The sequence below is a fragment of the Pelodiscus sinensis genome, chromosome 14, assembly GCF_052426305.1.
Source record: "Pelodiscus sinensis isolate ZL-2025 chromosome 14, ASM5242630v1, whole genome shotgun sequence".
In the NCBI taxonomy this organism is placed as follows: Eukaryota; Metazoa; Chordata; order Testudines; family Trionychidae; genus Pelodiscus; species Pelodiscus sinensis.
The window spans coordinates 4,483,861-4,500,314 of NC_143065.1; the positions used below are offsets into that span (position 1 = coordinate 4,483,861).

Consider the following 16,454-nt stretch of genomic DNA (forward strand, 5'->3'; position numbering starts at 1 on the left):
TTTTTTACAGTTGTCAAAATAAAATGACAAACAAGTGAAAATCATGAAATATTCATGGAGCTTCTTATATTCATTGCCACATTCATTATCACGACTCCCAAATGCAGGATGTTCAAACCAGACTTCAAATTCCGCTCTCAGTTTAACCTATGAAATGCCATTGGGCCACAGAAATTAATCCAAAATTGCCTTTCCAAATTATTCTGCATCTAGAAGTTACTTTTATGAGTATAAAATGTAACCTACGGGATTCTACTACATAAAGTCTGTTTTTCCCATATTTTGTGAATCTAGCAAATGGAAAAAAAAACCAATAGGTCAGATCCCTAGCAAGAAACCTAACTATATGGCCAAGACATCTTTAAGAATAATTCCGCTAATAACTCTTCTTACCCAAGTATTGATTTGATCTAGGGCTGTTTTTCCAAAGAACTGCAGACACTACCTCTTTACAATTCCGGATTGGTCGTGCATGCTGCCATTCCATAATCATAGCTTGCTTTAACTATCAGCCAAAGTTGCTTGTCAAATCTGTGTGCAAAAACCTCCCCAGCAAGATTGGAGCCTAATTTTGTCTACCCAGAAGGAAGCTTGTTAGGACAGCAGGGAGCAAAACTAAATTTTGTTATACTATCAAGAAGTTTATTCGTGCTGAAAAACATCCTTCCCCATAAATTGTGGAACAGGATGTTTAAGGAATAAATAAATGAGAAGCACCTGAGGGGTGAGAGAACTAAAATACGAACAGCTAGGAAGAGACAAAACAGGGAAGAGAAACACTATTTCAAGATGAGACTCAAATGAACCCCATAGTCTTTGTTAATGAACAGGGAAGGAAAATCTTTCAAATTATTAATAGAACATGCAACAAATTAGTAAAATAAGTAGCTACTAAACTAATATTTGGTTTAGTGACATCACTAGCACTCATCCTGCTAATGAAAAAACCCCAAAGAACACTTACAGAACAAAATCTGCGCAGCTGTTTGTCTTTCAGAAGCAGCTCTACAGTACATCAATTTAGCAATTTGTAAATGTACCTGCATCTGCTCTAGTTGTTTCCCACATCAATTCTCTGAAGCAAAACCTGTTTCCATTAATTGGCCATTACGACATGTTGAACCCAATGGTCCATCATTTGTTATAATTTTGTCAATTAAAAAAACAGCCTGGGAGATGCTCTTTGCTAATAGGATACCACATCCATTGCATTTGTTATTTTTCTAAAGCTTTCTTTACTTTTATTATTTAAGACAGACTCTGGTTATATGCAAGTGTTCTGCATTTGAATGGAATCTTTATAATGGGCTGTTTTATGGGCTAAGAAATGGAGTATCATTCTATACTTTGATGCCTTGTCCTTTCCAAATGTCCTTTCTTACATTTTAAAACAATATTGATCCCAATTATAAAAAGCATCCAGCTATAAAGCTATAAAGCATCCAGATTTTCAAAAGCATTCAAAAACCACCACTGGGTACAGATTTTCAAGAGTTCTCAGTATCTAGCTGTTCTCATTGAGAACAATGATAGTACCAGTGTATATAACAATCAAGTAGACCTTTTACTTCCCTAATAATTCCTTGTCCCCTCTTGCAGGAATATTTCATTTAAAACTTTCAAAACAATAGGAATTTCTGAGCATTTTGGAAAAAATTAGCCAAGACCGTTTGGTTACCAATTTGTAAGAAAATATTTTAGATGTTAATAACATGATTTTACCCCCCTTCTGAATGCTTATTTCCTATTATTTTAGAACTGATAAAGGTTAAGATTCTGATCTCCTCCACTTTACCCCCCAAAAAGAGTAGTAGTTTCACTGCAGATTTAACACATACTGTCTGACAACTGTTTGCATTAGCAGGACCCACACAAGAAAAAAAGCAGAAGCACTTTAAGTCTTTTTTGGATGCAATATATGTCTTTTTTAATCAAGTTCAAAAGGATAATGTGTTTGTGTGTATTATAAAAGTGGGAAAACAAGTTTCAGGAAACATTGTTTTCCTAAAGAATGGAATGTAACTTCAGAGAATAGTCGGAATGAGAGAGATGCTGGAGAACATATACAGTCAAAATGATATGTGTTGGTTCTCATGAGACTGGACAAGCTTTGTTATGATTATACTATAGAAGGTTCAACCAAATCCACTGTCTTGACATGCACATCAGCAAAATTCAAAAGGGAAATAAAATGCAAATTTCAATAGCTGAGGTATTAATTGCTGGACCAGATAAATAAGGCATGTGCTCATTTTCCATTGCTTGGAGTCTTGAAATTAAGACTGAGTGTCTGTCTGTCAGTAAGAGAGGATTTATTCAAACTCATTTGTTGATCATGAAGAAGTAATCAATGGATAAACCTTATTTAGCTTTAAAATCTATTAAATAATGAGAGATTATAAGAGAGTATCTGGAGTAATGTGAATACTGGATTTAGATTGTAATTCAACAGAACCACCACTAGGTTCTAGAATGGTTCCTGTTCAGAAAAACCAGCAACAAAACGTAGCTGGTAGTACGCTCCACTATGCCACTGTGCACATTGGGAATGGCCTATGGAAAGGCTCTGGCCTTAACTTACTATGAAGATCTACCTGAACTGCTGCCAAAAAAGCAAAATCTGAAAAGACAGCAAACAGGTATGTGTCAAGTATCATCCAGTCCTAACCTTTCCCTTTGCTTTAAGAAGCACCTCCTAGAAAGGAACCTGGGGGCTTTTAAGTTGCAAAATGCATTTGCTCATAAAGCTGCCTTACAGCACCCTACTGTTAGATCACAGCAAAATATTTTCCTAATATCTGCATTGTTCCTGGGCCATAAAAACAGCCTTTCATTTTAATCTGCTTAACACACTGTGGGAAAGGGCCTCTAATTTCCCAGCATGGTAAGGCAAATAATTCATATAACATGTTACCACAATATCTACAGTGAAAGCATTTAGTCAGAGCTCATTGGAAACAATGGGGGTTGGACCAAAGCTGCAAGAAGCAAGTGTCTGAGAGCTCATCATGCATTAAAGCACATTCTGCTGCACTTTAAAGTAAAGACAAGGTCATCATTTACAAAATGAGAGCTGTCCAGAGGCAATACAGGCAGTCCCCGGGTTACGTACAAGATAGGGACTGTAGGTTTGTTCTTAAGTTGAATCTGTATGTAGGTCCGAACTGGTACATATTGTAGGGGAAACTCTAGCCAAACATTTCTCCAGAGCTCAGTTTTATTCTCCCACACCTCACTTCCCTCAGTCCTTTATTCTCAAGCTGAGGTGTCTGCTGAGAAAAGCCGCTCCGCATCTCCCTGGTCTGCTGGGGGGGGGGGGGGGGGTGCTAGCTTCGCGTCTCCCTAGTCTGCTGGGGGGGGGAAGCAGCTAGTGCGGGGTTGCCTCACCCCGTTTGTAAGTAGGGATCCGCTGTAAGTTGGATCCATGTAACCCGGGGACTGCCTGTAGATCAATTACATCATCTTACCAAAATGATTAGGGGTCTGGAGCATATGACCTACGAGGAGAGGCTGAGGGACTTGGGTCTGTTTAGTCTGCAGAAGCGAAGAGTGAGGGGGGACTTGATAGCAGCCTTCAACTTCCTGAAGGGAGGTTCCAAAGAGGATGGAGAGAGGCTGTTCTCAGTAGTGACGGATGGCAGAACAAGGAGCAATGGTCTCAAGTTGTGGTGGGAGAGGTCCAGATTGGATATTAGGAAAAACTATTTTACTAGGAGGATAGTGAAGCATTGGAATGGGTTACCTAGGGAAGTAGTGGAGTCTCCATCCCTAGAAGTGTTTAAGTCTCGGCTTGACAAAGCCCTGGCCGGGTTGATTTAGATGGGATTGGTCCTGCCTAGAGCGGAGGGCTGGACTTGACGACCTTCTGAGGTCTCTTCCAGTTCTATGATTCTATGATAAGGGGATGGTTGGATGAAATAACATGATCTTGGTAACTAATTGACCATTCATTACCAGTTGGAAATAGGTCAATGGAGGGATGATAGGAGTTGCTATAGGGAACTTTCTGCGTGTCTGGCTGGTGAGTCTTGCCCACATGCTCAGGGTTTAGCTGATCGCCATATTTGGGGTCAGGAAGGAATTTTCCTCCAGGGTAGATTGGCAGAGGCCCTGGAGGTTTTTCGCCTTCCTCTGTAGCATTGGGCACAGATCACAGCTGGAGGACTCTCTGCATGTTGGGGCCTTCAAAGTATTTGAAGGCTTCAATATCTGAGACATAGGTGAGAGGATTATTCTAAGAGGGGTGGGTGAGATTCTGTGGCCTGCACTGTGCAGGGGGTCAGACTAGATGATCATAATGGTCCCTTCTGACCTTAAAGTCTATGAGTCTATGAGTATAGATGCCTCAGCACCTCCAATTCCCTCTGCTTCCCCAGACAGTTCAGTGCCATCTCCATTCCCCAGTTCTCTATATCAGTGTTTCTCAACTTTTTTTGATGCCAGGGACTGACTTGCTGCTTTCCTAAATGAGGGCAGGAAGATCTCAGGAACCGGTGATGGTCCCTGTACTATTTGTTGAGAAACACTGCTCTATCCTCTTAGCTTCCTTTAGATCTCTTCAGTACCCTCTCTTGGGTGTTCTGGCTTCTCCAAACCATCTCACACATTCCCATGGTCATTCCAATTCTCTTGCATGGTCCACTGGCCTGTAACCCAAGTTTTCCTACTGCTGGCCATTCTAAAGCCATCCCATCCCCTCAAATCCCTCCAATGTGCAATCTCACAGCTCTGCCAGAAATGACAACGGGTGGAAACAAGGAGCTCAGCAACAGGGTTGCCAGATGGTTTAACCAAAAATACCAAACACTCCCCGACTAGTTGGGCTGCAGGTGAATGTGGTTAGAAAGAGAAGCTAGGGGAATGGAAATTGAAACCAAGTGTTCTTTTGACAGTGGAAGAGCCTATCACCGCTCTGATCCAATGGAGGCAGGCGTTGCTGTGTAAGGCTATGCCTGCATTTTACTGGCTATTTCGACAATGGGGTCAAGCCTTGTTCCTGCAGATACTCTTATTCTAAAGCTGTTATTCACCCTGCCTAGGATATCCTTGAGATATTGTTCTGTAAGACATGGTCGGCAGCAACACAGGGAGGAGGGGCCGGCGAGAACATTTTCCCCTGCACTGCTGCCTCTGTATCCACGGGAGCTGGTCCATGCATGCTCCCCTTCTCACAGAGGTAGCAGCACAGAGGGGCAGGGGCCCTGCCTGTAATTGTGAAGGTTAACCTGACTCATCAGTTAACTGTCTACACATTTTCATTGTCACATCCCTGTTTAGTATATTATGTTCTTGCATTTTAACTGCATTTCCACGATTGCTATAGATCAGATGCCTCCAACATGTGTGAGTGGGCATGGAATTAAAGTATATAAACATACTGTTAATTAATGTAAAATATCCTACAATATGTACAAAATAAAGCACTTTAAAAACAGAAACACTGTAGTTTTTCATTCCTGGATCACTACATCTGCCTCATCATTCTCATGTACCTATGTGCAGTAAATGCATGTTACAACTACAAACTAAGATCAATAAAACCTTTAACAAGATTTAATTTGATTCTACAAGGGAGGTTATCATAATCCAGCTCTGCTTTCTCACCTTCTGCTGGCAATTTCCCTCAGCTCTGATTCAGCCACTAACTTTGTTCTCCATCGCGCCATCTATTCATGCTGCTATAATACCAGCTCCAACACAGTTTGTATCAGCACAGCAATTTCTCAGAAGTTGCCAGTTTCATAGTGTGTTGCTTTAGAAGTGTATTGAAATTGTTAGATTAAATTACAAATGAAAGTCTCTGCAGTGGGGCATCATTACTGGATCTTTTATGTACATCTGAGTGAGCAGGACTTTTAACTGTTCTCCCTTAACAGCTGAAGCTTCTGTTTGCGTGATTATTGGGGAGCAGAAATGGGGGCTTAAATGAGAAGGGGAAATTAAGTAGGCTGGGTAACATCCACAGACTTTCCCCATAACCCAAAAAGAAAAATCACATTGCTTTAACATGAACACATGCTTCATGGCAAGCCTCTTAAAGCCTCTATTAATGCCAATGAATTTGGTAACATACTTTGTAACACTATTAAAGAAAGTAACTTTGTATAGAAATCTGTTAAAACAAAAGCAGGATCTGGAGACCTACCACTTCCAGCTTCAGTTTTATCAGCTCTCAAAACTTAACGAGGCTTTAGCTTGCTCAGTGAATGAAGACATAGCCAAAGAAGTTCATAGGAACTAATCATGATTTAGTACACAGCATTCTTTCATCTGAAACAGTACTGATTATTGATGTTAGAGCGTATTATACAGGCCTGTTAATGGGTGTGGGGGAAAGAAGCAGTTGCCAAGGGGCTGGACAATTCAAAAGGGCCCGGGGTTCTCACTACTGGGGCGGTGACGGCAGCTGAGAGCCCCAAGTACTTTAAATCACTACCAAAGACCCATGTGGGGCGCTCTATACAGACAGAGGGGGAAGGAGGCACAGTGCTGAGGGCTAGCTGATCCTAGCTCCGCCCCTTCTGTCCAAAGCCCTGCCCCTTCCTGGGGCACAGAGCCCCTCCTTATCCAGGGGCCCTGCAAAGTTGTAGGACCCCATGGTACTGGGCTTGCAGCAAGTTCTGTCTTTCTGGTGAGATGCAATAACACACAGAGACATGGAAGATTGCTAAAAATTCTTCCAAAGGAATACAGACTCTGAGTATCTACTTTCTATCTACTTAAATTATCTCTGGGCTCGTCTAGACTTCCTGTGGCTTTTGAAAGTAGATATGCAAATTCAGCACAAATTTGCATATTGTCTTCCGATCCCGTTTTTGGAAGAATTTTTTCTTAAAAAAAAGCAGTCTAGACGCTGTTCTTTAAAAAACAACAACAACCTTTTACGAAAGAAGCCTGTACACCTCATTTTTTTTAGGAAGAAGGGTTCTTTCAAAATGGGTCCCCCCCCCCAAAAAGAACTGCTTCTAGACTGCTTTTTTTAAAAAAACTCTTCCGAAAATGGGATCGGAAAAAGATATGCAAATTCGTGCTGAATTTGCATATCTTCTTTCAAAAGCCGAGGGCACTCTAGACGTGCCCTCAATGTTCCAGCCAGATATGGTATTCTTCACTTCCTGTCCTATACTATCTGTGCCACTACACAGCTGTCAAATTCCACACAAGAAGTGACTGAATTTTCAATAATACTTGAAGTTATTCCTGATAGCAGCACAGTGTTTAAAATACATGAAAATGTGGTCAGAATCTGCAAGTTTCACCCACTTCATGCTGCTCTGGCCAGGGGACTGCTCAGGCTAGAATGGGACTCCCACACCACGAGCAGAGGGCTGCTCAAGCCAGGTAGGGCCCGCTGGTTAACTGGTTTCCCTGGTAAACATGCCTGTAAGGTGAATGCTTACCCAGTAACCGATTAGCCAGTTAACCCTTTTCATCACTAATAGTAGGCCCAGATTCTTCCATAAGCTACCCTCTTCTGATAGACAGACACCTGCAACTACCCACATGGCTTAAAGCCAGCACCCCGCACCCAGAAGTGGTCACCTACACTCACTCCAAGCACACACCACCCCAGACACCACCACAACCTTAACACCTTTCAGGCATGCCAGCATCCATACCCCCTCCAGCCCCCACCTATCTCACACCCTACTGCCATGTATTAATGCCACAAACTTCCCCCATTCCACCCCACATGCTCTGCCCCAGTCAATCCGTCACTTGTGTCAATCATGGGACATGTCGCAAACAGAGCTGCTCTTAACTTGGCAGCTATCAGGTTGACAGGTGTGTTCTCTGCTGAGTTTGAATTTCTTGTAGGTGACAAAAAGAAATCTCACTTGTTTATTGTCTAATTGGAAGGAGTTTGTGCAGTGCGGAGGGGTGAGGAGTGGGTTAGATGAACTGATGCCTGAGTAAATATTTTTAAAAGATATAGACAATGACTAAGGAGAAGGAAAGGAATAGCAGGTGTGAGAAAAATTGAGGTAGAAATGTAAAAGATTAGGACAAATGGAATGAAAGATACAGTACTTTAAAATTAAGCATCAGGAAAATATGGCAGTGCTGAAGACTTTATCAAGGGAATTGGTGAAAGCCCCATCATTTGAGACATTTGAAATTCCACCTCTAAACCATAATTGTACCACAGTGAACAGCCCTGTGCAATCACAGCATTAGGCTACATAACCTGGGAAGGCTTTTCCATTTCTAACTTCTAAAATTCTAGTCAGGCAGAATTAAAGTATTTTCAACACATCTAAAATTTACCCAATGCTACTAAAAAAAGTGAAGTATGATTCACTGTTGCAGCAGCAGAAAGATCACACCCCAAACGAAGCAAAAATTAGACAATACTTTCTAAGCAACTTTCTGAACTATATAACTTTCCCTCCTTGTCTGAACTTACCAAAAAATAATTTAAAAGGTACCTAGTGAACATAAAAGATACAAAGTGATTTCAGAAATTTTATTTAAAAGAGAAACAATGTTTTCCCTCCCTTTCCCATTTCAGTTATGTTCAAAACATACCTATGGGTTTTCCTAAGCTCAGTCCATTTCTTCCATCAAGTAAGTTACACTGAAAGCAGCTATGCAGACTTGTTGCTAACAGTCTAAACTAGCAAACAACAGCAGAAATAACTACAACTTAAATTATGTGTGCTGAACTTGGCAGTACCAGTCTCTCTATCATTTATCAACATATTTTAATGAACTAATTACAAATATTTTTCCCCAGAGTACTTTCACTTCCCAGGTTTTTAAACTCATCACCTTACAAACTTAAATATCTCAAGATACCGTATCTTAAGTTTCTGTGGGATGAGTACATGCCATTTAGTGCCACCAGGATAATGAAATCATTTTAAGGATAACTGTAGACATTATAAAATCTAAGGCCAGATTCTTCTCTCCCTTAGAATTAGGTTTTTCTGGACTAACTCCATTCACCTCAATGGAGTTAATCCACATTTTCCCCAAGGGCAAATTTCCTTACACTAGTAGCAAATGAGACAACTTTCAATAGTCAAAAACTGTCTGCCACTCAAATTAAGGAAGTTAAAATGCAATTATCTGGCTAATCTATAGTCAATACAATTTGTATCGACCATATGATTAGTGGATAAGCACCACTGTGCAGAGCCGCAGTGGGGGTAACTCCAGGAGCTGGAAATGAGCCGCAGTGGGGGTATCTCCAGCCAGAAATGAGCAGTCCTGGCTTGTGCAGGCTCCCGAGCCACCTGTGCTGTGGCTCTGCATTGTAAATGTACTAAGAGCTGCTGGGCTCTTACTTCATTTAAAATGCAGAGGCGCAGCAATCAGCACTAGCTGGGACTGCTAGGTACCGGCTTGCGCTGAGTCCAGCAGCCCCTGTTCACAGCAGACAGCCCCGGCCACCGTGAAAAGGGCTGCTTGGTGCCAACAGCCCCTATAAGTAGGGGGGCCCAGCTCACCCTGTGGACAGAGGCTACTTTGCAGCAGCTTCCCCTATTCCCGCCCCCCCACCCTCAAGAGGCAGCAGGGAGTGACAGGTGGCATCCCGGAGACTGTGCTGGGGGGGGGGACCAGCTTTTAAGCCAGCTCCCCAGCACCGGTTCCTGTCCCCCCCTTACTGCCTCTCATGGAGGCAGCAAGGGGGGGGGGCACAGCAGAGAACACAGGACAAGCAGGGACTCAAGCAACCCCTGTTCACCCTGTGTTCCCTGTGGCACTTCTGCTTTTGACATGTACGAGAGCTTCAGAGGGCTCTTGTACATGTCAAAAGTAGAAGCACCAACAGCGGGAACACATCTCCCCACTATGCCTCCGCCTCCCCTGCCCCCCACGATGAGGGTGCTGGGAGGAACCTGGTTCCTGTTCCCTCTATTTCTACTTCTCTCTGATAGAGGCAACAAGTTGGGGGGGGGGGAGGGAAGAGCAACTAGTTGAGTTGCTACTCGACTATCCGATAAGGATTTGCTTATCAGCTAGTCAGCTAGTCACTAACATCCCTAACTCAAATATAGTTCTATAATCTGGGATATAATAATCATAGTGCCAATTAGTCTCCATTACAAATGTGTTCTTTATTTGGTAAAATTACAGCTTTTGAATGAAATAGTACAGTACAGGCAGTCCCCGGGTTACGTACAAGATAGGGACTGTAGGTTTGTTCTTAAGTTGAATTTGTATGTAAGTCGGAACTGGTACATATTGTAGGGGAAACTCGAGCCAAACATTTCTCCACAGCTCAGTTTTATTCTCCCACACCTCACTTCCCTCAGTCCTTTATTCTCAAGCTGAGGTGTCTACTGAGGAAAGCCGCTCCGCGTCAACCTGGTCTGCTGGGGGGGGGGGGGGGGGGGAGGGCACTAGCTTTGTGTCTCCCTGGTCTGTTGGGGGGAAGCAGCTACTGCGGGGTTGCCTCACCCCGTTTGTAAGTAGGGATCCGATGTAAGTCAGATCCATGTAACCCACGGACTGCCTGTAGATCAATTACATCTTTTTGTATAGATGCCTCAGCACCTCCAATTCCCTCTGCTTCCCCATGTAACCGAGGGACTGCCTGTATTTACATATTGACTCATGAGCCACTGAAATACTTTTCACATACTATAAAGAGTAAGCTATGGTTGCACTTCAACAAGGGAAGGGGACTGTTCCCAAGAAAATAATGCAAAAATGGTTTTATTCTTCTCATTCTATAAGCATTTAAAACTAAATGATTAGGGTTTTCTTTCAGATGCTTCACAGTATATTTCATTTACCTAATAGGCAAATCTACAGTCCTAAATCAGGGACAGTACTTCCAGAAGAGTACTCAGTGTGGAAAAAGTGTTCTGAACATTTAAGGAAAAGAATACTCAAAGCTTAACTGAAAAAATCACACAGTAAACTGACAATTTTGTTACATGACAAATATTCTATGTAGAACATCTGGAGAACTTACTAAGTGTGGAACTCTATATAGAGCTGAGGAATATAGGAATGATGCCACTATTCATTGATGTTTTAATCAAATTACTGATACCCCAGTCCAAAAAATTAAATAAAATAAAAATAAAGTCTCAATTGTTGACAAAGATGACTTGAAGTCCCAACAAGCAGACACTCAGTAATTCATCAGAAAGGGTTCAGGTAATCACCTCCTATGTGCATATAGCTTTCTGAATTATGGTAATCACCATCAAAAAACAATTAATACAGTGCCTTCCAACAACATGAATGCTGCCTTTAAAATATTCAGTTTTTCTAATGAGATACCTGAAAAATGCATTGGAGGGCATGAATAGGAAATTATACTAAACAATTTCTGTCCCTTTTCTCAACTGAGGGCAGCTACTTTCCTCCATTTACTGACAATGCAAAAAACCAGAATAACGGCCTGGGAAATAAAAGTGATATTTTGCTTAGATAGAAAGGAGAGAAACTTCAGGGCCGTATAACACAACCCCCTCAGTAGCTCTTGGAAAAGTATAGCAGCTGATTGGCATACTATTTATGACAAAGTGGAAAACAAAAAGCCTGAAGAACTAAAATTTAGCTCCTGATGACTGACGTTTCAAATTTTTCAAAAATGGTAACACAACATTTAAATACTGACAGGATAACAGAGTCCAGTCCAACATTTGTTATTTTTTCAAATATGTTCATTTTTTTGAAGGAGGTAATAAAACAGAAGATCTTAGACTTGGTATGTGGAGCACTTCCTGGTGATCCACACACAGCTGGCTGGTAATGCTAATTTCTCTTTGATTCCTGATGCTCAATAATCCACATATTACAGATAGCTAAAATACTCTCCTAATATTAGTTTACCATGTAAGCAATTGCTGTAGTTGCTTTAGGAATAGTATATGTCTGCAGATGAACCTGGAAGTGGCATGTGCAGTTGTGACTAGGGTGTTCAATACTCAATGAAATCAATGCATGCTATAAAGACATCTGTAATCCAACACATATGGATTATGGTTTAACCTAATGGAAAACTGAAAAATGACTGCTCTGAGTTAAAATAAACTAGAGAAGGTGACAATATATTTATTTGGAAATATCAGCCCTTTTAATCTAACTGTTGGACACTTTTTTCCAATATAGTGTGTTATTAATCTTTCACACTATGTAATACCATTACTCAAAATCTCCAGTCCACATGTGATCTCTCTCTCACACAATTATATAACACTACTTGCTTTACAAATATTTTTGATATCTAAGGGAATGTCTACACTACAGGGGAGATAGAAGCTGTTGCTGTCAATCTTCCAGGGTTTGAATTAGCAGGTCTAGTGAAGACCTGCTAATTCGAACTGAGAGGGGTACTCTGGCCAACGTGGGCAGTCCTGCTTCCACGAGGAGTAAGGGAAATCAAACAAAGAGTGTGCTCTCTTCAACTTCCTGCAGTGTGGACAGCACCAAAAGTCAAGTTAAGATACGCAACTTCAGCTATGTTAATTGCATAGTTGAAGTATCTTAATTTGGCCTTGTCCCATAGTGTAGAGATACCCTAAAAGAACACTATGAGAGTTAACGGTTATAACAAACACCCAATATTTAGGGATCTGACATACCAGATTGTAAGGGATACAAAGAGACACACTATTTCAAAAGTGACAGTAATTAAAACGGCAATTAGGAATCCAACTTCTCACCACCTTTTTTCCCCCCCTTTCTTAGGTTTTCATTGACTGCTTATTTTTTCCAGTTCCCTATTAAGAACAGCCATTACAGCCGTACAGCACTGAGTGCAGGTTGCAATGGAAGCAGCTACTAAAATAGATGATACAGAACAAATATTTCCAGTGTCTTATGTTGATTTAAAAATCAAAGAACACTTTTCTGGGTACCCATTCTGCAAACTGATCTACATGTGTATCTGGATCTGTCTGCACATGGAACAAATGGCAGGAAAAGATCAGTTGATATGATGAACAGTACACAAGCATAGGATTTGGAATTTACCTGTGTTATACAGTTGTTCTTTTTATGTGTACTCATATATGTGCTATCCATACATCACGAGGTCATCCCAATGTCAAAAAAATTTCCATAGCCTACATACATTTTATATTTATATATTCCCTTTATGGGAAAAAAACATAAAATCAACCAGAATCTTAAATAAACCCAGAATCTTAATTAAATAAATCACAAGATAGGGGGTTCAGTTTCACCCGATACCTCCATATTGGTCCCGCTTTCAATGAGCTAAATTATCCATTACAATTCTGTGGTATTTTCTTGTAAAGTTACACGCCTTCATGTTTTACATATGAGAAAGGTATGATCACCTGGTTTACAGATCAATGTACTTATGTTTAATTTGTAATTTACGCAACATTAATACAGAATGACAGCTCCAATTTTCTTACTGGTTGCAATCTAGAAGATACCTTCAGTTCTCTACCAATTCCATTACATCATCCCAGAAACCAAAACATTTTCTTTCTTTAAATAATTCCCATCTTTTCCACCTTGCCCTCCCACCAATGCACAATTACCGTCCGTAAAAAACTACATTTCCTCAGATATTAAAGACTCTAAAGACACAATTTTCAGGAGTATTGCTGCATGGATGCATCCATCACACTGACCTTCGCTTTTTCATTCAGACTGTTACATAACCTAGTGCTTGCGTGCAGTGTATGTGTTTCAACCCCCCCGCAATCCCTTATTTAATGCTACACAAGGGAGAGGAGGGACATATGGGTCAGCAGGTTAGCGGTATCAAAGCCTAAACGGTTCAAGATCACAAACGGAGCACCCCCATCGCCAGACACACTGCCTTCTCCCCTTTTTATAAGTTCCTAGCAGTCTCCAGTTACATAATTTGTAAAGGTCTAAAAGTTACAACACTGCAAGACTATGCTGAAGGCTGCCATCCCGAACAATCCCCGTGTGCCAGCAATGGCAATTAAAGCAGATTGAAGCCTATAGACTGGAAGCAATTGGGGAAGGGGGTGGGGGAGCAGCTTGTGTAACAGCCACAAACTACTGCAGCTTTGAAAACATGCAGAGAACTCCACCGCATTTATTAAGGAAAATTTCTCCAGTGTTTCTGATTAACCTCGTTACATAACCAGCTTGCATTCCAAATCCACTGTCTCAAGCTCTCTAAATATACATTTTTTTTGCAGCTAAAAGCTTGCTGCACACAAAAAACCGTCCCCATCCTCCCGTCTCCTCCAGAGCCCGCTCTGCCTCGCCTCCCCCCCTTCTCCCCCGTTGCATTTGCATAACTGCGCGGTCATTATTCGGAAATTGCCTCTAATTAAATGTTTCAGCGTGTGTCATCTCGCTGGCTTTTACTGTACTCGGATTCTCTGAGTGGGAAGCTGCCTGGGAAGGGGGCGTGGCCAAAATGGGAAAAATACTGTAAAACACAAGCCAACACATGATCAGCCATATTCCAAACAACAACAACAGCACACACTCCCCTGAAAACGTTCCCCGAGTCCCTGCAATCAGCTGGCCCAGGACTCGGGAGCCTGCGAGGGCTGTGCGCGCCAGGTTGGCAGTCATGGCTGTAACAGATCAGTATGTGTATTTATTTGATTCCCACCCATCCCCTAGCGAGCCTACCGAGTGGGTTTCCCTTGAATGATCACAGCGATGGATTCATTGCCAGCGGGAATTAAAGCTACATCTTTGCCCCTCTCGCTTTTTTTTTTCTTTTTGCGCAAATCCAAAAAATATTTGAAAGCCACCGACTTTAATCGCTCGCCGCTCCTATGCAAGGGGGGGGGGGGGAGATGTTTCTCCCTCTCTCCAGTATCAACCAGCCAGCGCTAAAACGCTGTCGATACTTTCAATAAAAGTGGGCTATAAACAATGTCCAATTGAAATTGACCAGCACGTTTCCAGCTGACCCGTACTACACCACACGCGGTGGGCAGCCTGAGCGTGCTTAAGTCATCATTAAACCAGCAATGAAAGGCTTGTGTGTGTGTCTTTGCACTATGTTGTCACTCGGGGGGAAGGAGGAAAGGAAAACCCACGCGAGACTCGGAAGAGCCCCTCTCTGGAAAGTTGTGCACCTTCACGCAAACCCCAGGAGACCATCAACTTTGGAGACGGATTTTTTTTTAAACCACACCGCAGACCACGGCTTGTCAAAAGAGCGGAGAAGTCAATCGCAGATCAGCACCCGCCTCATTAATCAGAGCAATCCTAGCCAACTCCCCCATGCCCCCCCACCACCCACCACCCTCGGCACCCCAGAGCAGGAACTGTCAAAAGGAGCAAAATGCAGGACTATGTAGCACTTTAAAGACTAACAAGATGGTTTATTAGATGATGAGCTTTCGTGGGCCAGACCCACTTCCTCAGATCAAATAATGGAAGAAAGTAGTCACAACCATAGATACCAAAGGATACAATTAAAAAAATGAACAAATATGAAAAGGAGGCGAGAGAAAAGAAGGGGGGAGGGGAGAGGAGGTCACTGCAGCTTGAAAAGTTTGTTTCCTCGCCTTCTAACGCCCTGACTCCTGGGCTGCTTTGTTGTTAATTATGTAATTTCAGGGGCAGCGTTGCCAGCTGAGTTTTGCAGGCGAGGAAAGGGAAAGCACCGAGCTCGCTCTCAATATTTTCCCTCCCGCTTGCAGCCAGGAGAAGCCGCTGGAAAAGTTTGCCGGATTGGAGGCAGCGGGGAGTTGCGTTTCTCCGCCCGCCCCCAGCCGGTGCCCGGGGCTCCCCTGCTGCAAGCCGCCCTTCTCTCCTGCCCCCTCGCCGTGCCCAGCGCGCCCCCTCGCCCGCCTCTCCCTACCTCTGCCGGAGTAGCTCTGCCTGCGGGCTGCAGCGGGCGCTTCGCTTTTCCCGGCCGGCTCCAGGGTGTCCCTGGCGCCGGAGACGCTGCTGCCCGGCTCGGGGGCGGCGGGCTCGGGGGCTGCCGGGGCGGACTCCATGTTTTTCCCGCTGTCGCTGGCTGGGCGATGGCGAGCTCCTGCGCTCCCTCTATCTGCTGCTCGCAGCGCGACTCTATGGTCGGCGGCAGCGGGGAGAGCGCGAGCCGGGGCCGGCGGGGAGCGAGCGCGCCGGGCTGTGAGCGCAGGCGAGAGCCCCGCCGCCTCCCTCCGCCCTCGCAGCCACGCGCCGCGCGGGCCGCCCAGCCCCGACACCCGCAGCGGGGAGGCTCCGGCTGCACTGGCGGGGACACGCCCCGGCAAGCCCGCGGGGGACACGCGCCTCCTCCAAAGCCCGCCCAGGGGGGGCCGGCAGGTGCCAGGCGGAGGAGCAGCGGGGTGGAGGCAGGAGCCCCGCTCCCTGCCAGCAGGGCAGGGCCCAGGAGGCAGCAGCTGCCTCTGCAGCGAAGGGGGAGTGAGTCCCATCACTGCACCCAGCCTGCCCCCCGAAGGAGGGCCCCCCACACTATTATGCCCTCCCCTTTCCAGGCAGAGCCTCTGGAGGAGGAACAGCTCCCCTATTTCCCCCAAGCAACAGCTTCCTTGCCCAACAGGGCTATGTCTAGACTGCAG

The 16,454-nt window shown here is 43.7% G+C and overlaps 1 protein-coding gene across 2 annotated transcripts in view; it reads right to left on the reverse strand.

Annotated features, from left to right (window-relative positions):
* RORA (RAR related orphan receptor A) overlaps positions 1-16,097 on the reverse strand; it is a 551,492-nt gene extending 535,395 nt beyond the window's left edge. Inside the window, exon 1 of one of the 2 annotated variants that reach the window (XM_075897683.2) lies at positions 15,746-16,097. In XM_075897683.2, the coding sequence (XP_075753798.1) occupies positions 15,746-15,884 (139 nt within the window). In that variant the 5' untranslated portion in view covers positions 15,885-16,097. The remainder of the gene's footprint in view (positions 1-15,745) is intronic. The other variant, XM_075897682.2, reaches the window with a different exon arrangement.
* Between the last annotated feature and the right edge of the window lie 357 nt (positions 16,098-16,454).